The sequence below is a fragment of the Trichechus manatus genome, unplaced genomic scaffold (assembly GCF_000243295.1).
Source record: "Trichechus manatus latirostris isolate Lorelei unplaced genomic scaffold, TriManLat1.0 scaffold00009, whole genome shotgun sequence".
Lineage (NCBI taxonomy): Eukaryota > Metazoa > Chordata > Mammalia > Sirenia > Trichechidae > Trichechus > Trichechus manatus.
In genome coordinates this window covers 33062887-33089267 of record NW_004443945.1, presented here as the reverse complement: position 1 = coordinate 33089267, position 26381 = coordinate 33062887, and the positions used below count along the sequence as shown (strand labels likewise).

Sequence of the window (26381 nt, the reverse complement as noted above, 5' to 3'; positions counted from 1 at the left end):
ATGTTTTTCTTCTTTATTTTGATGAGTAGGTTTGTTAACTTTCTTTGTTGTTACCTTGAAATTTACCCTTATCTTCCTAAGTTTGAACCAGTCTATTATTACTTGGTATCATCTTGTCTTCCTTGCCACTAAAAGGTTCTATACCTACACCATTTGTTCCCTCTTTTATTGTTCTGATGTTGTTGTAATTTACAGATTAACCTCTCTGGTTCCCTGTTGTAATTCTTTTGGTTTTGGATAGTCCCTGAGAGTTCATTTCCTAGACTGGTATCTGGCTGGTACAGTTGTGCATCCTAGATTCAGCCTGTGGTCTGATGTTGTTTGTTCTCAGACCAAAGGACTCCCTTTAATAATTCTTGTAAGTTTGGTTTTATTTTTACATAGTCCCTTAATTTTTGTTTATCTGGAAATATCCTAATTTTACCATCATATTTGAATGAGAGTTTTTCAGGATGTATTATTCTTGGCTGACAATTTTTTTCTTTCAAGGTTTTATATATGTCCTCCCATTGCCTTCTTGCCTGCATGTTTTCTGCTGAATAATTTGAACTTAGTCTTATTGTTTCTCCTCTGTATGCACTTTTCATTTTTTCTTGAGCTGCTCTCAGGAGTCTTTGTTTGTCTCTGGTTTCAGTGAGTGTAATTATGATATGCCTTGGTGATTTTCTTTTGGGGTCTATCTTATATAAGTTTCGTTGAGTTTCTTGGATGGTCAGCTTTTCATCTTTCATGATACTGCTGAAGTTTTCTGTCAGCCGTTCTTCAATGATCCTCTCTGTGTTTTCTATTTTCTCCCCCTGTTCTGGAACTCTGATCACTTGAAAAATTTTGCCTTTCATTGTATCCCACATAATTCTCAGGGTTTCTTCATTTTTCTTTATTCTTTTTTCTGATTTTTCCTCAAACAGAGTTGTAGCCAAGTGTTTGTCTTCAATTTTACTAATCTTGTCTTCCATCGTTTCAAACACTGTCCATTTCTGAAATCTTGTTGTTTATCTTTTGGATTTCTAATTGTTGTTTTTGTCTGATTTCTAGTTGTGAATTTATTTTGGCATTTTGTTCCTGTATTATTTTCCCAGATTCTTCCATTTTTTGATCTGTATTTTCCATGAATTTGTCTGCCTTTTCCATGAATTTGTCTATTTTTTCCTCATTTTTGCCTGCTTTTTGCTTCAACTCTTGGATAATTCTGAGTATTAGAGGTTTGAATTCCCTATCAAGTAGTTCTAGTGCCTTTTCTTCTAATGGAAAGTCATCTGGTGTTTTATTTTGGATGCCTACTGGAACCTTCTTGTTCCATTTTTTTAATATGTTTTGATATTGTCTGCTGCCTTCAGGACATTCAGTTGTTATTTTCCTCATTTATTGATTGTAGATTTGTTTGTTTCATCCTGCTTTTTTGTTTTATTTGGTTATGTCTGAGCAGGCTGGCTGTGCATTCTTTGTTATTTGCTTGTCTATGGGCATGATACTTTTCTGCTCCTTATCTAGTGGGCAGGGTCAGTCACTCAGCTATGGTGTAGCAGGGTGGGTTCAGCTGAAGAGGAGTTACCTGGATGGGTTGTTTGTGGCATGTACTAGGGCTGACATGGCGGGCCGTGAAGCAGTGTACGGCAGGTTCCGGTAAGCTGTGCCTGTGTTGCTCGCGGGTGTGATGTTCAGTGCACGGTGCAAGTAGGCAGGAAGGAGGGTGGAGATTGGCATTTGTGGAGCTAAGATGGGTATGGGAAAGAGGAGAGAGAAACAGGAGCCAAAAACAAACAAAGAAAAATGAGTGCTAAAGGAACTTGCTGTTGGAGTGGAGAGATGAGAGACCAAGAAATGGAGGGGAAAAAAAAGAAAAAGAGTAAAAGAAAGACAATAAATAAAAATTAGGAAAAAAAGAAAAGAAAAGAAAACCCCCAGGGTTCCCACTGGAGTAGCTGTGAATACGGTGGAAATTGCTCTCAGGCAGTGAAGTACAGCCTGGCTAGAAAGGTAGAGGTGTCACACAGTGCCAGGTATTCAGGAGACAGGAAGAGAAGTTAAGTATAGAGAGATGAGAAACTGAGATGTGAAGAAAGACAAGAAGGGAAAAAGAGAGAATACAAAACAAAACAAAACAAAAAATAAAAAAGAAGGGCCCCCAGGGATCCCACTTTGCAGCTGCATAGATTGAGGAAGTAGCTTCCAAGCCATGCAGTACAGCCTGGCTAGAAGGAATACCAAAGCTGAGAAAAGAAAAAGAAAACAAACAAACAAACAAATCAAAACAGAACAAATCAAACAAACAAAAGGCCCCGGGGATCCCACCAGTGTGGCGGCATGGGCCAGAAAGCAGTTCCACAGTCGAGTGGCATTTCACAGCCTTTCAGGAAGAAGCAAAGATGGCACATGGAGCCAGGTATTTGAGAGAAAGGACGGGGGAGGTGGTGAGAAGAATGTAAGAAACCAAAAGAAGTGGAAAAAAGCAACACTAGCAACCAACAAATGGCATTTAGGGAGCCAGCCAGTGCGGGTGGGTGGAATCCCAGCAGCACAAGGCTGAAGCCAGTGCCTCCTGACCAAGAAACTGTGGCCGCAGGAAGCAGAGGAGGCAAAGTGGGGGTGAAGAAGGGTGCCAGGTGGGAAAGCATATATCGCTGGTTACCGGTTGTTCTGTCTCCTGCTGGGAGCTCTGTGAAGCTGCTTTCCAATACTCCTTGTTCTCTGATCTCCGACAGGAGTCCAAGATGGCGAATCCGTGCTGTGTTAGCTGATAGGGCCCTCTACATGTTCTCTGTTCTCTGTCAGTTTCTTATTCCATTCAGTGCTTGGCTGAGTTCTTTATCTCTTTATTTGATACTTAGGGTTTCAGGATTGACATTTGTCTCTGTCGGACTTAGTTTTTCAGGTCTTTGCTGTGGAGCGATGGTGTGGTGCTTCTGTCTATAGTGCCATGTTGCCTGGTAGTTGGTTTAGTGTTATATGAAGGTGGACTTCAATTAGTTAAAAATGTATATTGAAAACTCTAGAAAATCCACTAAATTTTTTTTAAAAGGAAGTGTAATTAAGAGAGGAGATAAAATGGAATCACATAAAATGCTCAATTAAAACCAGAGAAGGCAGGAAAAAAGGGGAAAAATTTTTTAGTGTAAGTCTACCTTAAGGCATCAAATAGGGCCTCTTACCTGCACCTAATGTTAAACACTGGTACAGGAATATCTAGGACATTTAAAAGTGGAATTACTCCCCCAAGACAGAAAGTATATATTTGGAATCCATAAGTGCTGACATGTTAATGCCTATTTATTTTGCTCAATGCTTTCATTTTTAATTTCTTGCTTAATGGTAGCACTTACTTTAGTCCTTTACTAGGGTTCTTCCCAAGACAAACTCTGCCTTCACTTGTTTTTTTTTTTAATACAAGAAATCTATCCATCCATCCATCCATCCATACACCAACCCACCCACCTACCTACCTATCTGTCTATCATCACAATCATCTCTTTACTCAATCATCTACCTAACTTCCTATCTACCTTCTGACCTATCTCTCTATGAAATGGATATTAATATTTGAAGGACAATGATTGAATGAGCCTATTTCATTCACATTTCTGTACCCTCAGAGCAGGGTAATCCAGTAGTTAGGCAGGGCTGGATGGCACTGGGGAGCTTAATTTGGACCTAAGAGTGTCTCTGTGTGTGTCAGACTATGAGTGTAGAACGGAAATAACATAATTAAATGTCAGGTTATTTTGAGATTTCTCAAGCTTTAATTAAACTTGCCTACAGGTTACACGTTTGGAGTGCTTGATGAGTTTTTGAACGGAGGAAATAGTTTGCCTGCCAGATGGATTTTGCCCAAACTCTCTCAGCAACGTTTAAAATAACATCTTTTTTCTCTTGTCCACAAAATGCTTCTCTAGCATCCCACCAATGGAAAGTTCCCATCATTAAATAGCTTAGTAAAAATATTCCCAATCCCGCAAAGTGTTTCTGAATGATCATGTGCTGGAGGACAAACAGCTCAGGTTAATGTTAAATGTCCCCAGGTCATAAAATAGTGAATGGAGCAATGGTCCAGGGAATAAAGAAATTGGTTCTAATCCTAGATGGCTTCTATTTGCCTTGACCTTAGACAGTTACTTAAGGACTTTTCTGACTTTTATTTTAATCACCTACTGTGTTTTCAGCATAGTGAAGTGAAGTAGGGGAAAAGGAAAATTATTAAAGCATAGAATGGTTTTGTGGAAGGAATACAGGTTTTGGGACCAGATAATATTACCATTTATTGTGTTGTGGAGCAAGTTACTTAATTTCACTTGTAGGAAACAAGGCTATCTTTTAGTACCTAGGGTAAGTATCTGATTATCTTTCTGAATACTGAAATAGTTGTATTCAATGATGAAGAGGGTGCTAATAGGTAGAAATTTTGACTGATGAATTTTGAGCCCTAAATTGCAGTATGTAACTGGACAGTAAATTACTTGCTTTGTTCTAGTGTGCCGAAGGTGGGAGAGTGAAAGAAAGCAGTTGTCTGAATGTCAGAGAAACATGGCGTATTCAGAGACTAGGTGAGAGAACTGTCTATGTGAAGAACTCTGTAAATGTCAGGGATAAATAGAAACATGGAGATTATATATACATGCATATATATATACACACACATTTTCTATATTTGTATCCATATCCATATCTATCTATACTTAATATATATCTATCAGAAAGACCAAGAATATTCAGTTAGTCTCTAGCTAGTCATTAATTCCTAGCTTTGTCCAGGGCTGTCATATGTGACCCCATAACTTGTGCTCTGCATACACAGACTATAATGCAATTCGAGCCCCATGGAGTTGTACAGTGTAAAAATCACTGTTACTGCATCCAGAAAAACACGATTGAGAGTTATTAACACATTAGTAACTATAAAAAATAATGTTTTCTAAAATGTAGAAGGTTCTAGTCTAAAAGTATTTTTCTCATCTATAATTATTTTCTAGAATAGAAATAAAACTAACCACAAATGCTATTTGATCTGGAGAGTGGAGACCCCCCTAAATCTTACAAGGCTTGGCTGTAGTAAGGAAAGCTAGAATAAGGTCTAATTTCCCTTTCCCCTAGTTATATGATAGAAAAACCAGCACAACAGTTTCTCCGCTGGTTAATAAATAAGTGTTCCTAAGTAAAAAAAGAAGGAAATGCTCCATGACTCATGTTATCTGATTTAAGTTAAAGGTTGGGGTCCTAGTATTGTCTTATAACTACCTTGTGACTATGACTCAGGGTTGCATGATCATAAGTCGACCCCAGCCACCACGTAACCAGGTAATTAAAACCCCAGAACCAATCCTGTAAATTTTTTTAACCTGTAATTATGTATGTATCCTAGTCATGGTCCTTTCGCTGCTTCTGTAGTCTCACCTATGACACTAATGAACTGATCTGCTACCAGTCAGGATCCTTCAGTGATTTTCTTTGTCCTCTATAGTATGTATATAATTGACACCATGACCGTGATTCAGTGGATTCCTTCGTCCTCTGTACTGGGTACATGCTGACAGTCTCCCTCATTCCAATGATTGTCTTTGTTTTTGTCTTGGCTTAATAAAAATCTCTTCTGATTAAATTTGAGCCTGGAGTCTTTTTTCCCCTACAACACTATCAATGGAAAGTGTATCACATCCAACATTGAAAGAAAGATGAAAACTTTAAATATTTGTTTTCATTAAGCAAATTTCCAACTGTGCTGTATTTAGGAATCATGAGGTCAGGTCCTCTATGTAGTCCTTTTATGAGATATTCCTTTATCCTCATCCGTATTACTGGAGAACACTTTGTTGCCTGAGAATTCTTACAACTTCACTAAAAATAAATACTTACAAAACTTTTGTTGATGAGCAAATATCAGAGGATGTTCTAGGGTCACTTCTTCCCAGGCTGCTTGATCTTTGCAAATACTTTGATATTCATAAAACTATTTGAATGACAAGTACATGCCAGACCAGAGTTTTTTTTGTAAAATAGTTTGAGGAAAATCTACATGCATAGAGTTTTAGTAGAGTTAAAACATTGAGAATTCACAGATATAAAATATCTAGCCCTTTTGTTCCCAGCAGGTCTTGATTTTGGAATTGAATTGGCTTTAGAGAAGTAGATGAACAATGAAGAATTTGGGTAAAAATTCTAAGGAAGAAGAGAGGGGTGAAAGAATAACACGTAAACTTTATTTTACCCCTGCCCAAAAGAACACTTGACTATGATATTTTGGCTAGAAAATGCTGTATAAAACAAACTAATATGCTAGCTTAGTCCCTAGCTGTTTCTTTGGAGTGCAAAGAGCTAATAATGCCATATACATATTCAGAGTTTATAGTTTTAAAGTATTTAAAAAATAAATCACTATATTATCTTACTTAATTACCAAATCTGGTAAAGAAGGTTCTTACCTATTCGTACAGATAACGGAAACTGAGCTCCAGAATCAGTAAAGTGATTTGTTAAAGGACAATACCTAGGAGTTTCATAGCTGAAATTCAAATCTAAGATCAGAGAAAGGGTCTTTTCCTTAAACCATAACTCCAGCGTTACCAATGCAGTCATTGTTATTGTTTTAATGCCACAGATTTGCAAATGGACAACATAAAAAAATAAGGAACAAAGACCATCAAGATGGCGCGATAAGCTGTGCCAAAGTCTGACTATCATAATCTTTACTCGCTCTCTGCTTTCCCAAATGGTCTTAAAGAGTTTTGATTTTCACAGAATTAGAGACACTGGAGAAGTTATTTTAGGAGGTATTCTGAGAATATTTGAATGAATGTTTCAGCAGTGATACTGATAATATATTTTTTCACAGGAAGGTTGTAAGGCTTAGATAGGTTTGAAAAGAATGTGTGGCTCAAAGCAAAAAAAAAGTGCTACACAATCAAGGAGACTGTATTCAAAAAGATGTAGTGAAAATATAAATATGTATTTTTAACACAGAGTTGACAGGTTTGGGACTGGAAAAAATGGATATGAAAATTTTTTTCCTTTAACATTGATCAAATCTTGCTCCTGTTCATACTTGTAATATATCTATGATTTCTGGCTTTTAGGAAAGAAAGAAAGAAAGAAAGAAATGAGAATAATAGTGTTATACTGATGAAGAGTTAAGAATAAGGAATTAAAATATTCCAAAGACCTAGTGGTCTCCTCAGGTATCCCCATTTTAAAAACTTGAGTGTTCAGGAGAACTAGGTAAAAATGTTTTAGAGGGGAAGAAGATTTCAAATTATTTTTCAAAGTATTTGGCTTTTTCACAATGATATAAAGTAAATATTGAAAAGAAACCCTCAGAATGGGAGAAATGACAAATATAACTGGAACTTAAATGTGTTGAATGAAAACCAAGCTACCTAAAACAGATAAGAATGTATCAATGCCTAAATTCTACTAAATAACTTGTTAAAAATATGATGACAAAAAGATGGTGAAGAAAGAAAGAAATGCAGAAGGTAAATGATCATACTCGTGAAAATAAATAGGCCCAAAGGAAATTAATTCATTTAGCAAATATTTATTGAGAACTTATTATTTTCCAGGCACTATTTAGAGAAATGCAAATTAAAACAACCTATTAAAATGCAAAACCAATGAGAATAATAAAGTAATATCGGTAGTGCTGTGCAAAAATAGCTATACATTGCTGGTTGTATTGTAAATTGGTTCAATTTTTTTGGAAAATAATCTGCCCATATATTGTAAGAGTTATAGAAATGTTTCTACCTTTTGACCCAGTTATTCCACTTTTGGGAATAATCCTGAAAGAAACAACTTAAAAAGAAAGACAAAATAATTTTCCAAAGAGAAATATAGCAGTGCTATTCTTATTCGTGAAAATTGACATAAAAGGGCACAAGACTGAATACGCATATTCATGACAAAAATGAATGCGTATCTGTACATTCACAAAGATAGAGAATTATTATGTTCACTTATTTATTCAGTATTTATTAGGCAGTTACATGGGCCAGGCACTGCCCTAAGGGCTGGAGATAGAGTCTGCAATAAAAATCAAACTTGGTGTCTACCAGGGCCCCTGGGAACCAGTATCAAGTGTCCTTGCACAAATTAGAAAAATGTGGCCTCTCTGGCATATGCAGCCCTGTGGGTACAGAGCTTATCTAGAAGAACACCCTCTTTTGCAAAATAAAGGACACCTGTGCTTGAGGGGGAGCAAATGGCCAGAGCTCATGGTTCAGGAGTGGAGTGTGGCTGGATTGCAGCCCTCCCTCCCCTCAATGGACTTTGATGCAGAGCAAAATTGGTACGGCCATGCGTGGTAGTCCTGGTGCTTACAATTTAGTAAGTAATAAAGATACTGAAGAAATAAATGCACCAATGAGTGCATAAGTACAAACAGTGCTCTGAAGGGACGAATATAGCTTGATAAGAGACCTGGGAGGTCCCTGTAGTGGGGAGTCAAGGAAGGCCCAGAAGAAGCTAAGACCTAGGTAAAGGAGGTGGCGGATGTATCCAGACAGAAGTAACAGCATATGTGAAAAAAATCACCTTGTTGCTAGATGGTGTGTGGAACACTCAAGGAACTGAAAAAGACCCAGAATGTCTGGATTAAAGAGAGCAAGGGGGATGGGGTGCAACCTGAAGTAGAGATGTAGGCAGAGGCTAGACCCTGAGGATCTTATCGGTGAGGACCAGAATTTTATTCTTACGCCTAAGAACCGTATGAAAGCATCGAACAGGTTTAAGCAGGAGGGCAGTGACATGATCAGCTCCATGTTTCCAAAAGTTCCCTCTGGCCAGAGTGTACAGGAGACTGGATTGTGGAGGGGTGTGGTTATTGGAGTGGGGGACATATGGTAGGCTATTGCAGTTGTCCAGTGGTGGTGGTTTGGACCAAAGTGGTGGCAATGGAAAAGGTAAGAAGCAAATGATCTGAGAGATACTTAGGAGGTGAGATTGACAGGTCTTGTGGTGGACTGGCCATGTAGGGTGAAGTAAAGGGAAGCATCCAGCATGCCTTCTTTTTTTTTTCAGTAAAATTTCAAAAGTTAACAATTTAAAGAGTTTGGTTCTGTATTAGTTTCCTAGGGCTGCTGTAACCAGTATACCACAAAGTGGGTGGCTTAAAACAACAGAAATTTATTTTCTCATAGTCCTGGAGGCTAGAAGTCCAAAATCAAGGTGTCGGCAAGGCTGGGCTCCCTCTGAAGACTCCAGTGGGAGAATCCTTCCTTGTCTCTTCTAGTTTCTGGGGGCTCCAGGTGTTCCTTGGCTTGTGGATGCATAACTCCAATCTCTGTCTCTAAGTTCATACAGCCTTCTTTTCTTCTGTGTCTTCTTATCTTCTCTCTCTTACAAAGACACTTGTCTTTGGATTTAGAGGTCCACCTGGATAATCCAGAATGGTCTCACCTTGAGGTCTTTAACTTAATTACATCTGCAAAGGTCCTTTTTCCAAATAAGGTCACATTCACAGGTTCTGGGATTGCCAAAGCCGAAGAACACATTGGTCCTTGATAAGCCTTTGTGCTCCATAGTATCTTTTGTATACTCTCATCATAATATACAATTCATAGCCCTGGTGGCACAGTGGTTAAGAGCTACAGAGAGCTACGGCTGCTAACCAAAAGGTCGGCAGTTCGAATCCACCAGCCTCTCCTTGGAAACCCTATGGGGCAGTTCTACTCTGTCCTATAGGATGGCTATGAGCCAGAATCGACTCAACGGCAATGGGAATCAAGTGGTATTGAAATCTTTCCTCCACTTGTCTCACATGTTTGTAAGGTTCTTGAAGGATGTGATCATTTCTTGTTCACCATTGTACCCTCACAGCTGGCACTGTGCCTAGTAAGGAACTAATGCCTGGACTTCTCTGTGGCATCTCACATTATGCTCTAAGGGGCCCCAAATATAATTTTTCTGTTTTTTGTGTCAGTTCACGATTAACTTTTAACAATTAACTGCTGAATTTGAAAACTGCTGAAATTATTTTTGAAAGGAGGCAGTTTATAAATAGGGATCAACATTTATTGAACAATTTTTATGCAGCTACTGGTGATATAAAGATGGGTAACTTTTAGTTCTTTTGATGGCTCATTGATGTCCCCTGTTGGGGACACCAATCTGAACAGATTAACTATAAATCGGTGGTAACTACTGTAATAAAAGCATAAAGGAAGTGCTATGGAAGCATATAGGATGAGGGCAACTGCTTGAAGGGCAGTTGGAGATGGCTTCAAAGAGGTGACATTTGAATTGGATCTTAAAGGATGAGTAGGAATTTGCCAGGGGGAGGAATTTGCAAAGAGAGGTGAAACGAGCAAGGAATCCTATTGAAATCTTAATAGCAATACCAATGGTAAAAATGCAGATGCATTTCAGGAAGCATAAGATTTTAACAGATGCAGAAGGAGTATAGAAAGTGGTCAAATACATTCAGTGACTAAAACTTGTCATTAAATGTAAGGAAAACCATGGAGTCATAAACTACCACAAGGCTGTCCTTAGCAGACCCCGGAAGTCAGACAACAGCCCCCAAGGGCGAGCAGAAGAGACCAGAGTTATATGGGCAAAGTGGTGTAAGAAGAAGGAAGTAATGCTAGGCAAAAAGTGATTGGTTCTAAGTAACTTTCCTTATATGACATACTGGGAACTTTCATAGCCCAGTCATCTAGCATAGCTAAGGCGGCAAGAGCAGATTGGCTGACTTAGGTTGCAGCTCCTGGGAAGGTCAGGCATTTACAGGAAACAGAAAATAGAGTTCAGTTTGCTGACATGGGGCTTAACATAAGTGACTCCATCTTGGGCCTAGTATACTCAGGCTAACACTGGGAAGAGGGAGATGCATCCTGTTTCTCTTCCACCACAGCCAAGAAGAGAATCAAGGCAAAAAAAACTTCCAACTGAGCAAGTTTAGACTTTGCTGGCCCACTGGTTCCAATTTGGCCTTAGTAACCAAATTGGTAATAGGAGATTTATTTAAAAAGCTGCAATCAAGAATCTAGGATCCCTTTCAATTGCAACTCAGCAGCGCCTGCATTTTATTCCCAGGGTATTTCCTCCTGTGATGATTGTATCAGCAATTAACATACCTGTATTTATGAAATGTCATTCTTCAGGGAGGACTCAACCTTTGAGAGAGGTCAACTAATTATTTTCTACAATGTGTCAGATTAGGCTTTTGCATGTTTTATGACCTTCAAGAGTACAGTGATTATTAAGTCACAAAAATATTAAATCACTTTTAGAAAGACTCCCAGTAAGAGGATGATAGAAATAGGCAAAGAACTCAGGTCTTTGACTTTCTAAGAAGTGTTTTCCACTACTGCCCCAGAAGAGGACCTTCCCAGGAGTGCCCACCCAGTCGTTAAGTGAGGATAAAAAATAAAACAGAGAGGCCAAATTATCAACAGAGAAATAATATGCTTCAACATTCCAAGGAAAACTTAATTATGCTAATATTAAGTCATCTGAAATTATCCACATCACTGGAAACCAGAGATAACTTCTTAGCAGCCATGAAGTTAGAGGTTGGACAAACTTTCTTCTGTGGTGTGGTGGACAGGTCACTGGACCACGATCCATGATACTTGAGTTTGAATGTTGTCCCTATCACTTATTAACTATGCTATCCTGGGCAAGATTTTTGACATCCTGGATTTGCAGTTTTCTCAGTTGTGAAATGATTATATTAATAACTCCCTGACAGTGTACTCTTCTCTCTATCTTAATATCCACCATCCTAGTTCAAGACACTGTCATCTTTCACTCAAACCCCTGCAAACGATTCCTAATTGGTCTCTTCTATTTCATTCTTGCTCCTCTACCATCTTTTATCCACATAGCTGTTGGAGTGGTCTAAAAATTGTAATTCAGGTTGTGTTACTCTCTTTCCTAAAACCATCTACTGGCATCCATTTGTATCTATAATAAAACAGCAAGTATTTACCATGGCCTACAAGGTGCTATATAATCTGGCCCTTGCCTACTTCTTTGGCCTCATTTCTCTCACAGTGTCACTTACTTGCCATATTCCAACCACACTGACCTTTTTGTCCCTTGACCAGACAAGCTTGCTTTTACCTATAGACTGTTCTATCATCTTGGGGGCTCTTCCCCCATTTCTGAATGGCCAGCTGCTCCTTTTAGTTTTTCAAGTCTCAGTTCAACTATTATCTCTTCAGAGGGCCCATCCCTGACCACAGCATCTAAAGTAGTAACCCTAGTCACTTTCAAACAATTTAGTTCACAGTTTTGCCTTCATAACAGTTATCACAATGTGAATTTATCTTGTCTAGTTAATTGTTTAACTGTTTATTGTCAATTTCCCTCTGTCAGACTGTAAGCTCTGTGAGGTCGACGTTTTGTCTATTGTTTTACTGTGTATTTCCAAGAATTTAGAGTAATACCTGGTAATCTAGTATGTAACAGGCACTCAATAAATACTTGTTGAATGAATAAATGAATAAGTTTAAGTGAGATAATGCATATAGAAGTGTCTGGTCCACAATGTGCTTAAATTTGCTATCTATATTCTTACTCTTAAAGGAGCCCTGCTGGTGCAGTGGTTAAGCGCTTGGCTGTTAACTGAAAGGTCGGTGGTTCAGACCCATCAGCTGCTCCACAGACAAAAGATGTGGCAGTCTGCTTCTGTAAAGATTACAGCCTTGGAAACACTATGGGGCAGTTCTACTCTGTCCTATAAGGTCACTATGAGTCGGAATTGACCTGACAGCAACGGGTTTGGTTTTTGGTTTGGATTCTTACTCTTGGGGACTTGTTCTAAGATAAACTTCTCCTGGCCAATAAGAAATAATAATAACAACAGTTAATACTTATTAAGCTCTTTCCAGATGCCAGGCATTGTTTTAAGTACTTTTCATGTATTAACTCATTTACCAACCCTCTAAGATATATATTATTGTTGTTGTATTACTTTTATTATTATTAAGATGAGGAAACTCAGTAACAGAGGGTCAAGTAACATGCCCAAGGACCCTAGCTAATCAGTGGTGGAAATGAGTTTTGGACCCAGGAAATTTGGTCCCACAATTAAGATTCTATCACTCATCTACTCAAAACCACCTTCTTAGCCTGGCATGTAAGGTCTTCCAACCAACTCTCTCAACATCTCATTAATTCATTTATGTATTCATTCAACATATATTGAGCATTTATCTTAGGCCAGGCACTGACTTAGGTCCTGAGACTGTAAAGCTGACTGACATAATCCTTTTCCTTAGGAAACATAAGATCTTTGCAGGGAGAGAAAGGAGAGAATGAATAGAAATGTGAAAATCCTTATTTTACCAATGCTCTCAGCATAACCAAACTTTTAAGAAATTTGAACAGGAACTTCACTTATTTTATGACCTAAGATTTTTATTTTAGGACAAATAATTTGACTTCAATATATGTGAGATGTCTTTCAGATACCTGATTTCTCCAAACACTGCCCCACCTTTCAGAGTAACCAGAACTTGAGTACCATCAGGGCCTCCGAGAACTTGGACTGCTCCTTGCTTGATTATATACATTTCTTTGCCAATTTCTCCCTATATGCCAAATATAAAGAAGAAATGGTAGTCACTTCATTATTGATAACTATGCCACAAATTAAGAAATATAAAGTCTTCTAGAGGAGTAAATGAAAACATCAACGTAAAACTAATTATCTTAATTAATTAACTGTTGAGGTAGTTACATAAACACTGGTTGGTCCTATCACTCAAAAGGAAATTATTAGGAAGATGGACACCTCCCAACATATGAACATTGTATGCCACCACTGAACATATGAAGATATTTTAGTCAGCATATTGTACCAGGAATGGGCATGATTGTAAGAGCATGGATGCACCTGGCTTTGGTGACCACTGTTGAACTTTGAAGAAGGTGCTTGGTCTATCCAAAGAGCATGGGCTGCAGCCATTCTAATGTTTACTCTTCTGCCTATGACACTGAGGAATGATTTTGGGAATTGATGCATAGGAGACCTTTAAGCTATTACTCTTATTCCATATTGAAGGAAAGTATTATTGCAGCAGGTTGTTTTACTCATTCCTGCTTATCTCTGGGGACTCCTCGAACCAGGTCAATGACCCTTGTTGAAGCCCTGAGAACAAAACTCCTGGAATGTTCACATGGTCACTGATTAACGATGTTATTCTGTATGTTCAAGGCAGTGGGCAAGATGTACCAGGATGCCAGCATTGTTTAATGTAAGCACTAAGATTTATGATGTGCACCTGGTACTTTGTTTGGAGTCTGCACCATGGCTGCTCATGTGGCTAGGTGACAAGCCCCGTTTAAGGACTCTGGCCCCCAAGACTCAAGTGGGCTTCCCTGGGAGGTGATATTTTGCTTGTGTCTCTGTGGTTCACAGCTGGAGAGAAAAGTGCAACTCCACAGCCCTCGCAGAGGAGGACCTAGGAAGCCTGCAGCTGACTTTATGTTGAATCATGTGAGTTCTTTCAGCAAATCACCAAACTAGTGGGTAGTTGCGGGACCCCTGGAACATGTCCCCTCACCCCAACTTCCAAAAAAAGTAAATATGTCTGACAAAACAACTAAATGGCATTTGGGTTAAAAAAAAAAAAAAGGCTGTTAAATTCTATATAGGTCAGTTTGCATGTAATACTAGGCAAACTACTTGGATAACAGAATCTATATGATTTAATGAGTTGGATCTTGATCACCCTGAGGTATATAAAGATTGCAAGAATACAATACATTCAGTTGCATGGCTCAGGAGGGGATTGGGTTATTTGAGTTAATCAAACATTCTGGTTAACCATATTTTCAAATGATTAAAACAAAACCAAACCTACTGCCATAGAGTCTCAAGATTAAACAATTTTGATTATAGTTTACGCCCTGAGATGACTGAAGCAATGACTGCTTGGTGCCATTGTTAGCACAGGACTTGATTGGCATTCATTTATGAATTAAGGAAATATAATCTAACATTTCTCTGGGAAGTTTTGAAGTTATTTAATGCCAAGGGTTATTTTTTTGGACATTAGTTATTGATGTATTATAACTATGAAGTTGACTTTAAAGTTACCAGACTCCATCTTTTAGTTAACATGTGGGAAATTACTATTTTCATTTTATCTCCCCATTATCCTTATGAAGAAGGTAGAGTCTATGTTATCATTTCCATTTTTCACAAAGAAAAACCAAGGCACAGATTGGCTTAGCTGATAAGCCAAATTCCAAGACTCAATAATTAGAAGCAAAAGGAAGTCTAGAATCCAGATCTCCTCACTGAGCAATGCAAGAAGTATGTTTATATTTTGCATTGTGCAGCATATTAAGCATATATTAATACTCAAATATAGATCAAGGTAAAAATTTCAACATAGATTGATTTTATTATAGTTATTCATATAACATCAATATCCAGTATTTTTTAAAATAATAATATCTGATGTCCACATAGCTCTGTATTTTAATTCCTTTATTTTTTCTATTAGGACATGCTACTTTATAAATAGCAAGGAACTTTTTCATAGATGTTAACTTATTTAATTCTTGCAAAAACCACTGTGAATCTAAATAGGGAAGGCATTATTGTTTTTATTGAAGAATTGGTAGTAGAGGCCTGAAAAGTAAAGTGTCTTAAACAAACTTGCAAGGTTAGTAGGTGACAGCACTAGAACTAGCAGCACTTACATTACCTGACTCTATATATGGGGGCCCTGGTGGCTCAGTGGTTACAAGCTTGGCTGCCAATCAAAAGGCTGGCAGTTTGAGTCCCCAGCCGCTCCTTGGAAACCCTATGGGGCAGTTCTACTCTGTCCTATAGGGTCACTATGAGTCGGAATCGACTCGACGGCAATGGCAACAACAACGATATAATACATATACATCTATCATGTCTAATGATGACTCCAATATCAAGTCTAATCTCTTAAAAAACAAAGTAGTAGCTATGAATGATTTTTAAAATAAGGAAAAGTGTCTGAAAATTAGTTTTTCAAGACATACTTCAGGAAGTAATGATTAGAACAGGGTCATATTCCTTTTTCTTTGCATGAAGTAACTCCCAAGGAACTGGAATAATTTTTCAAAGGCAGTTATTACAACCGACTGGAGGTAGAAATACATAATGGGTACTTAAATATAGTTCAGCACTTTTAATTATTTTTTAATGATCATTTCAATAATTTTTTAAGGAGATCTGGCATAATCAACTAACCAAAACTTCCACTGTTTCTTGCATATATTTTGAGGCTAATTTAAGCCTTTTCTGCAAGTTTAATTAGCACTCAAATGAAGTAGACATTCCTCAGAGAACAAGGGCTGACAGCATGTGCAAAATAAGATCGAACCAAGCTCTTCTGATTGGTTTATGCACTAATTTGGAGAAAGTGTAGAGATGCAAGAGCTTCATGCAGAGTGAGTTAACCCTTAGTGAGAGCTACAAGATTCTTGTGTAGCACAAATAGACATATGCACACCCAGGTTCATGGCAGCATTGTTCACAATAGCAAGAAGATGGAAACAACCCAGATGCCCATCAACAGATGAATGGATAAACAAACTATGGTACATACACACAATGGAGTATTATGCAAACATAAAGAACAATGATAAATCTGTGAAGCATCTCATAACATGGATGAAACTGGAGGACATTATGCTGTGTGAAATAAGTCAATCCAAAAGTACAAATATTGTATGAGACCACTATAGTAAAAACTCATGAAAAAGTTTACACACAAAAAAAGTAACGATCTTTGTTGGTTACGAGGGATGGGAGGGTTGGGGGGGAATACTAAACAGGCAATACATAAGTGGTATCTTTGGTGAAGGGTGAGACAGTACACAATACTGCGGAAGCCAGCACAACTTGTACAAGGAAAGGTCATGGAAGCTCCACAGACACATCCAAACTCCCTGAGGGACTGAATTGCTTGGTGGAGGGCTATGGGGACCATGGTCTCGGGGAACATCTAGCTCAACTGGCATAACACAGTTTATAAAGACAATATTCTACATTCTACCTTGGTGAGTAGTGTCTGGGGTCTTAAAAGCCTGTGAGCAGCCATCTAAGATACTCCACTGGTCTCACCCCTTCGGGAGCAAGGGAGAATGAAGAGAACACGATATAAGGAAAAGATTAGTCCAAAGGACTAATGGACCACAGCTACCAAGGTCTCCACCAGACTGAGTCCAGTACAGCTAGATGGTGCCCAGCTACCACCACTGACTGCTCTGACCGGGATCACAACAGAGGGTTCTGGACAGAACTGCAGAAGGATGTAGCACAAAATTCTAACACACACACAAAAAAAACAGATTTACTGGCCTGAAAGAGACTGGAGAAACCCCGAGAGTATGGCCCCCAGACACCCTTTTAGCTTAGTGGTGAAGTCACTTCCGAGGTTCACCATTCAGCTGGGGATTGGACAGCCCCATAAAACAAAATGGGACTAATGAGGCACAACAGTCCAGGGACAAGGGCTAGAAGGCAGAAGGGGACAGGAAAGCTAGTGATAGGGAACCCAAGGTTGAGAAAGGACAGTGTTGACATGTCATGGGGTTTTTAACCATTGTCATAGGGCAACATGTGCACTAACTGTTTAATGAGAAACTATTTTGTTCTGTAAACCTTCATCTAAAGTGAGAACAGCAGCACAACTGGAAGAAAGTAATGAATGTTACTAAATTGTGCATGTAGAAATTTTGAAATGGTGTATCTTTGGCTATGTGTATTTTCACCAAAAAGAAAAAAAAAAAGGTCAAGAAGGGAGAGGGTTGATATGTTGTGGGGTTGTTAACCAATGTCATAAAACAATATGTGTACTGACTGTTTAATGAGAAACTATTTGTTCTGTAAAACTTCACCTAAAGTACAATGAAAAAAAAAAAAAGATTCTTGTGTAGGAGGCTATTTCCAAGGCTAGAGGGAGAATTATGCCACTTGAGTATACCCTATCAGAAAACAGCAGTGCTACTCAAAGTGTGGTTTCTGGACCAGCAGCATCACCTCACTTTGGAGCTTGTTTAGAAACCAAGACAGCTGTCATCGAGCTGACCCAACTCATGGTGATCCCATGTGTGTCAGGGTAGAACTGTGCTCCATAGGGTTTACAATGGCTGATTTTTCTAGGAGTAGATTGCCAGGCCTTTCTTCCAGGGTGCCTTTGGTTGGACTCAAACCAACAGCCTTTTAGTTAGCAGCTGAGCACATTAACTCACCACTCAGGGACTCCTGGAGCTTGCTTAGAGGTGCAAATTCTACTGGACCAGAATCTCTGGATGTGGAAGCCCAGGAATCTGCACTTTAACAAGATCTCCAGGCGATTCTTAACCTAACCCAATGCCATCAAGTTGATTCCGACTCATAGAGACCCTGTAGGGCAGGGTAGAACGGCCCCATAGGGTTTCCAAAGAGAGGCTGGTGGATTCGAACTGCCAACCTTTTGTTTAGCAGCCGTAGCTTGCCATAGCTCTTAACCGCTGTGCCACCAGGGCTCTTAGGCACACTAAATTGTGAGAAACACTGCCCTAGAGCATCCTGGTAAATTTCTCAAATGCTCTTTGAGGCAGTCCAAGCTAGGAATCATCCTGAAGATGAGGCAGGTCAGCAAACTCAGACCAGAATCCTGCCATTTCTTCAATTATTTAGGTAACCTCCAATATGGCATGAGTTTGTTTCTCCTCTTTTCCTATAACAGTTTGTGGCACTGATGAGCAAAACTTAAGCTGTACTCAGTTGTCTAAAGTCTGGCCAAGTAACAAGTTTTGTCTCTGTCAATATGTACTATCACTTAAATGGCCTCTTAAACAAAAACAAAGACAAAATGACAAACAAACAAACAAAAAAAAAACAACAACAAAGAAACGTGGTTTGTAGTTCTTGAGTCTTCTCATTTCTGCTCTTTTCCCTATTTATTTCTTTTCTTCCCTCACGTATGTTTGCTGATTTGTTTTTATTATTGGGAGATGGATGTGATGTTAGGAAGAAATTAGAAATGATAAGGCTGCCTCTCCTTTGCATTTTACACGTTACTAAGCAAATGTGCACTGCTTAGGGGCTCGGGTTCTAAAACTTACATGAGTTATCTCAATTTTCAGTTCCTGCTGCTATTGGAACAAACTGAAAGGCCATTTTGGTGTGTTAAGGTCATGTCCATTCCAAATGCACCACTGCCCTAAAGGGATACTTAAAATGCAATGTGGTTTGTATGCTCGTTTTTATAAAAATGATTTGATAGCACCAATCTGTCTGCTTTTACTTAGGCTAGATTGTGTAGGATTGTGTGTCCTTGGTTTCCATTATGTCACAATCTCTCTCCCATTTTCCTCTTATCTCCGACAGCTTCCTCTCAGTTGCCTTGTCTGATTTTTCTTCATTTTTCTCATCTTTAAACATTGGTATTTTTCCAAACTACAGCCTTGACCCTCTTCTCTTACTTTTTCTTGAGGGTCTCATGGAGTCAGCTTCTACAATATAGGGCCCCCAAACATTTACCTCTAGTTCCATCCTCTCTCATGGACTAGACTCATTTCCAACTGCGCACCCAGCATCTCCACCTGGATGCCCCCATCCAGTACTTCACACTCCATTTGAGTTCGTCTCTCACCACTATCGCAGTTGCTCACTTGAACATGCCAAGCTCTCCTCACCTTCCTTATGGCTCATGATTCATAGTCTTCATCTAAAATGCTGTCCCCTCCATTCTTTTACTAAAGAACTACTTCTCTTTAGATTTTACAAAGGTCATGCCTGACAATCTGTCAACCTCCTCACTCTCCTGCCCTCACACACTCCAATCTAAATTAAGTGCCTTTGCTGTTACAAACATTCCTGGCCACTTCTTTTTTCCCTTTATTCAACATAACCCGCTTCGTAGTTATGCATTTAATTTCATTTGTTTGTTATTTGTCTCTTCCATCAAGCCAGTGGTTCTCAACTCTGGCTGCATTTTAGAATCTTCTGGGGAGCTTTAAAAAAACAAAAATGACATATGGGCTCCACTCAAATCAGTTGAATCTCTGAGGATGGAGCCCAAACATCTATATTCAGGTGATTCTAATGTACATTGTAAATTGAATACTGCTGCACCAGACTATAAGCTTCTGGAGGACAAGAATCATCTTTTTTGCTCACTGCTGTACATACCCAATGTCCCTGGTGGCGCAGACAGTTTGCAATTGACTACTAAAGGTCGACAGTTCAAACCAACCCAGTGGCATCACAGAAGAAAGCGCTGGTGATCTGGCTTCTGTGGAGCCAGAATAGTCTATGGAGAAGTTCTACTCTGTGATATATGATGTTGCCATGAATTGGAACTGACTCGATGGTAATGGTTTTCTTGTTTTGTTTTTTGTATATACCCAGTACTTTGGACCAGTAGCCTGGTCCATAGTAAGCAAAAATATTTATTAAATTTTATTGAATAAATGATATTAAAAATGTTCTAATTTTTGCCTTATTGTGGTTCTCTTAACTCCCTCCCTCTGGAGACACAGCTCTTCCTTTCTGCCTTTGCTTATGCTAATTCTTTCTTCTCCGGAACACCTGTTTCCTCTTTCATTTGGTTTGCTCCTTTAAGACTTAGCTTGGGCATCATTTTCTCCGGAAATCTTGCCAGTACCTTCCAGAATGACAAGTGTCCCTACTTTGTTGCCCTACAGTAGCTTGTACTTACTTCTACCATAGTACGTACTCATTATTTTGGAGTGATGTAAGTACTTCACTAGCTTTAAATCTCCAAGGTCTTTGATTATCTCTCATTTCTTTGAATTGCTTATCTTCCTCTGTTCTTTATTTTGATTTTTTACTTCGCCATTGATTTAGTCCTTCAAGATATAAGACCTAGGGTCATCATTCCTTCTCTCTTACCCTAAGTTAATAATCAGAGGTGTGTAAAAAAATTTATTCAAAGGGATGTTCATTTTAGGGTTATTTATAACTATTTGTAATAGCAAACATTTGGAAATAATCTAAATGTCCAACAATAGGAAGTTGGTATTGCATATACATAGACCGGAATATTACACAATTTAAAAAAAATCAGGTTGTAGAAGATTACATAATAATATGTAAAAGATTTGTATGACATATTGTTACATGACAAAGCAAGTTTCCAAACGTATGTATGGTATGATGCCAATTTTGTAAAACAAGATCTATATATCCATCAGTCCATATAAAAAAATAAGACAATATATATTACTAGTGGTTATTTCTGGGTGGTGGAATTTTTCTCTTTGTGATTTTATGCATTTTCTTTTTTTAAAATAATGTATGTGTATTAACTTTTGTAATCATAAAAAGCGCAGTAAAGTTTTCAAAAATGTGGCATTGATTATGCACAAACAGGGTAAGGAGTTAACTGATAGTTTGCTGAAGACATAAAAAGGGCAGAACCACCTTTTGCTTCTGTAACTTTTTTCTCCACTTCAAATATTTGGAATTAATGGGGTGTGAGGACTAATAATACACATTTATACAAAGCAGCTTTTCAGACTACCTATACCACTTATATCCTGTAACATGAGTAATGAAACCCACATTGTCTTGTTCCATTCTGAAATTTGAGAGCACATTATTGTTATATAGAGCTGTATATCATAATACTTCTTTACTATGGAATTCACCCCAGACAAATTTTGTTTAAACTACGCTTTTGACCTATGTTTGAACTCCTCTTCAATGTATTTATTGGGTGTGCATTTGAAAGATAGCACGTACTTACCTTTTTGCAGACAAAGTCACCAGGTAAATAGAGAGTGGATTTCAATCTTAGCAACATATCATAAATCATCTGCATATCACAACCCTATATAAAGAGAAAAATAATTCTTATAGACACATCAAGAAGACCAATACTCCAAATGATTTTAAAATGCAAAGGAAATAAACAGTTACAGGCATTATCTATGCTATAACTAAACTATTAATGGAAATGGACTTTTTGGACCCAAAATTTAGGGAAAATAATACAGTACTGTGACAAGAGTTTGGTTACTGATTGGTTAGAAGTAGGTTTGAATTGTGGCTCCACTACTTATTGCTATGTAACCTCTCATGCCCTCACATGTAAAATGAGGATAAAAATGGTTTTTATACCATATTGGTAAAGTTAAGTGCTTAATTAATTCTAGCTATTAATGACTATGATAAAATAAGGTACAGTTCATCTTTATTATCTGTAGATTTCATATCTGGAATTCAGCTATTTGCTAAAATTTATTTGTAACCCCCAAATCAATATTTGTGACACTTTCACAGTCATTTGAGGACATGCATAGAGCAGTAAAAAATCTGAGTTGCCTGTTATACATATCCCAGCTGAGGTTGAACAAGGTGACGCTCTGCCTTCTTGCTTCAGCGCTTATACTGTAAAAAAGTGTCCTTTCCATGGTCGATTTAGCGTCATGTTTTTTGCATTTTTGTGCTTTTTGTTGGTGATTTCAGTATTTAAAATGGCCCCCAAGTATAGTGTTCTGAAGTGCAAGAAGGCTGTGATGTGCATTATGGAGAAAACATGTATTAGATAAACTTTGTTCAGGCATGAGCTATTGTACTGTTGGCTGTGAATTTAATGTTAATGAATCAACAATATATCTTAAATAAGGTGTCCTTACACAGAAACACACATAAAACAAGATTATGTATTGATTCATTGATGAGAATGCTGTGACCAGAGGCTCACAGACACCTAATCCTGTATTTTTCTTCAAAGCAATGGTTAAGAATTTGCCAATTCAGTGTTCACAATGACTTTATAGAACATATCTACTGTGATTAATAAGAATTGACTGTAATACTAAATATTATAATAATAGTGTTACATTAGTATAGTTTAGTCTATTAGGACTGACAGAGATAGAAACCTTTGATTAATATTTTTCTCTCTTATAACACCTTTTATACCATCGTTAGACATCATTATTAACTTTGTAAGCCTGTATGTCCTTCTTCACAAACTCAATTACCATCTTCTTCAAGGTGGGGAAATGCACATAGTAGATACAAAAGCAATATCTGTTGAGCAAATGACAGTTCAAATATACTTTTTTTTAAAATTGTGCTGTAAATGAAAGTTTACAGTTCAGGTTAGTTTCTCATACAAAACCTTATACACACACTGCTATGTGACCCTAGTTGCACTTCCCATACTGTGACAGCACACCCCTTCTGTCTGACCTGGATTTCCTGTGTTCATTCAACCAGCTTCTATCCCTTTTTGCCTACTTATCTCACCTCCGGACAGTATCTGCCCATTTAGACACACATATCTACTTGAGCTAAGATGCAAACTTTTCACGAGTATCATTTTATGTCTTATAGTCTAGTCTAATCTTTGTCTGAAGAGTTGACTTAGGGAATGGTTTTAGTTCTGGGTTAACAGAGAGTCTGGGGGCCATATCTTCCGGGATCTCTCCAGTCTCAGTCAGACCATTTAGTATTTTTTTTTTTTTTTCTTTCGACTAAAATTTGAGTTCTGCACTCCATTTTTCTCCTGCTCCGTCAGGGACTCTCTGTTATGTTCCCTGTCAGGGTGGTCATTGATGGTAGCTGGGCACCATCTAGTTCTGGTCTCAGGCTGATGGAGTCTCTAGTTTATGTGGCCCTTTTGTCTCTTGGGTTAACATTTTCCTTGTGTCTTTGGTGTTCTTCATTATCCTTTGCTCCAGGTGGGTTGGGACCTACTGATGTATCTTAGAGGGCCACTTGCTAGCTTTTAAGACCCCAGATGCCACTCACCAAAGTGGGATGCAGAACATTTTCTTAATAAACTGTTATGCCAATTGACCTAGATATCCCCTGAAAGCATGGTCCCCAGACCCCTGCTCCTGCTACTCTGTCCCTCAAAGGGTTTGGTTGTATTCAGGAAACTTCTTAGCTTTTGGTTTAGTTCAGTTGTGCTGACTTACCTTGTATTGTGTGTTGTCGTTCCCTTCACCTAAGATAATTCTTGTCTACTATCTAGTTAGTGAATACCACTCTCCCTCCCTCCTCACCCTCGTAACCATCAAAGAATGTTTTCTTCTGTGTTTAAACCTTTTCCTGAGTTCTTGTAATAGTGGTCTCATACAATATTTGTCCTTTTGTGACTGACTAATTTCGCTCAGAATAATGCCTTTCAGATTCATCCACGTTACGAGATGTTTCACAGATTCACCGTTGTTCTTTATTGTTGAGTAGTATTCCACTGTGTGGATATACCATGATTTGTTTATCCATTCATCTGTTGATGGGCACCTAGGTGGTTTCCATCTTTTTGCTATTGTGAACAGTGCTGCGATGAACATGGGTGTGCATGTATCTTATTCGTGTGACAGCTCTTAATTTCTCTAGGATATATTCCAAGGAGTGGGATTGCTGGATTGTATGGTACTTCTATGTCTAGCTTTTAAAGGAAATGCCAAATCGATTTCCAAGGTACCATTTTACTTTCCCACCAACAGTGTCTAAGTGTTCCAATCTCTCAAACATTTATTATTTTTTGTTTTTTGCATTAATGCTAGCCTTGTTGGGGTGAGAGGATATCTCACTGTAGTTTTGATATGCATTTCTCTAATGGCTAATGATCGTGAGCATTTCCTCATGCATCTGTTAGCTGCTTGAATGTTTTCTTTGGTGAAGTTCCTGTTCATATCCTTTGCCCATTTTTTAATTGTGTAATTTGTCTTTTGGTTGTTGAGGTTTTGCAGCATCTTGTACATTTTAGAGATTAGATCCTGATAAGATATGTCATAGCCAAAATTTTTTTCCCAGTCTGTAGGTTGTCTTTTTACTCTTTTGGTGAAGTCTTTTGATGGGCATTAAGTGTTTGATTTTTAAGAGCTCCCAGTTATCTAGTTTCTCTTTTGGTGTTTGTGCATAGTTAGTTACGGTTTGTGTTCTGTGTCTACCATGTGTTAGGGCTCCTAGCATTGTCCCTGTTTTTTCTTCCATGATCTTTATTGTTTTAGATTTTATATTTAGGTCTTTGAGCCATTTTGAGTTTTTTTTTTTGTGCATGGTGTGAGGTATAGGTCTTGTTTCAATTTTTTGCAGATGGATATCCAGTTATGCCAGCACCATGTGTTAGAGATCATCTTTTCTCAATTAACGGACTTTGGACATTTGTCAAATATCAGCTGCTCATAGGTGGATGAATTTATGTCTGGATTCTGAATTCTGTTCCATTGATCTATGTATCTGTTGTTGTACAAGTACCAGGCTGTTTTGACTACCGTGGTGGTATAATAGGTTCTGAAATCAGGTAGTGTGAGGTCTCCCACTTTGTTCTTCTTCTTCAGTAATGCTTTACTTATCTGGGGCTTCTTTCCTTTCCATATGAGGTTGCTGCTATGTTTCTCCATCTTCTTAAAAAATGCTGGTGAAATTTGGATCAGGATTGCATTGTATCTGTAGATCACTTTGGGTAGAATTGACATTTTCACAATGTTGAGTCTTCCTATCCATAAGCAAGGTATGTTTTTCCACTTACGTAGGTCTCTTTTGGTTTCTTGCAGTAGAGTTTTGTAGTTTTCATTGTATAGGCCTTTTATGTCTCTGGTTAGATTTATTCCTAAGTATTTTATCTTCTTGGGGCTATTGTAAATGGTATTGATTGGTGATTTCCTCTTTGAATTTCTTTTTGTTGGTGTAGAGGAATCCAACTGATTTTTGTATGTTTATCTTGTATCCTGATACTTTGCTGAAATCTTCTATTGGTTCCAGTAGTTTTCTTGTGGATTCTTTGGGGTTTTCTGTCTATAAGATCATATCATCTGCAAATAGAGATACTTTGACTTCATCCTTACCAATTTGGATGCCCCTTATTTCTTTTTTTAGCGTAATTGCTCTGGCTAGGACCTCCAGCACAATGTTGAATAAGAGTGGTTCCCATTCTCAAGGGGAATGCTTTCAGACTCTCTCCATTTAGAATGATGTTTAGAATAAATGCCCTTAAATTTGTTGAAGAATTTCTCTTCTATTCCTATTTTGCTGAGAGTTTTTATCATGAAAGGGTGTTGGATTTTGTCAAATGCCTTTTCTGCATCAATTGATAAGATTATGGGGTTCTTATCTTTTGTTTTATTTACGTGATGGATTACATAGTTTTTCTAATGTTGAACCATTCCTGCATATCTGGTATGAATCCCACTTGGTCATGGTGAAATATTTTTGAGATATGTTGTTGAATTCTATTGGCTAGAATTTTATTGAAGATTTTTGTTTGTATGTTCATGAGGGATATTGGTCAGTAATTTTCTTTTTTTTGTGCTGTCTTTACCTGGTTTTGGTATCAGGATTATGCTGGCTTCATAGAAAGAATTTGGGAGTATTCCATCCTTTTCTATGCTCTGAAATACCTTTACTAGTAGTGGTGTTAACTCTTCTCTGAAAGTTTGGTAGAATTCTCCAGTGAAGCCATCAGGGTCAGAGCTTTTTTTTT

The 26381-nt window shown here is 38.1% G+C and overlaps 1 protein-coding gene across 1 annotated transcript in view; it reads right to left on the bottom strand.

The window, feature by feature from the left end:
• Positions 1-26381, bottom strand: part of CNGB3 (cyclic nucleotide gated channel subunit beta 3) — a 218399-nt gene that overhangs the window by 10390 nt on the left and 181628 nt on the right. The window contains exons 14-15 of the mRNA XM_004370790.2: positions 21684-21767; positions 13405-13523 (exon numbers count right to left, since the gene is read on the bottom strand). Of these exons, the coding sequence (XP_004370847.1) occupies positions 13405-13523; positions 21684-21767 (203 nt within the window). The remainder of the gene's footprint in view (positions 1-13404; positions 13524-21683; positions 21768-26381) is intronic.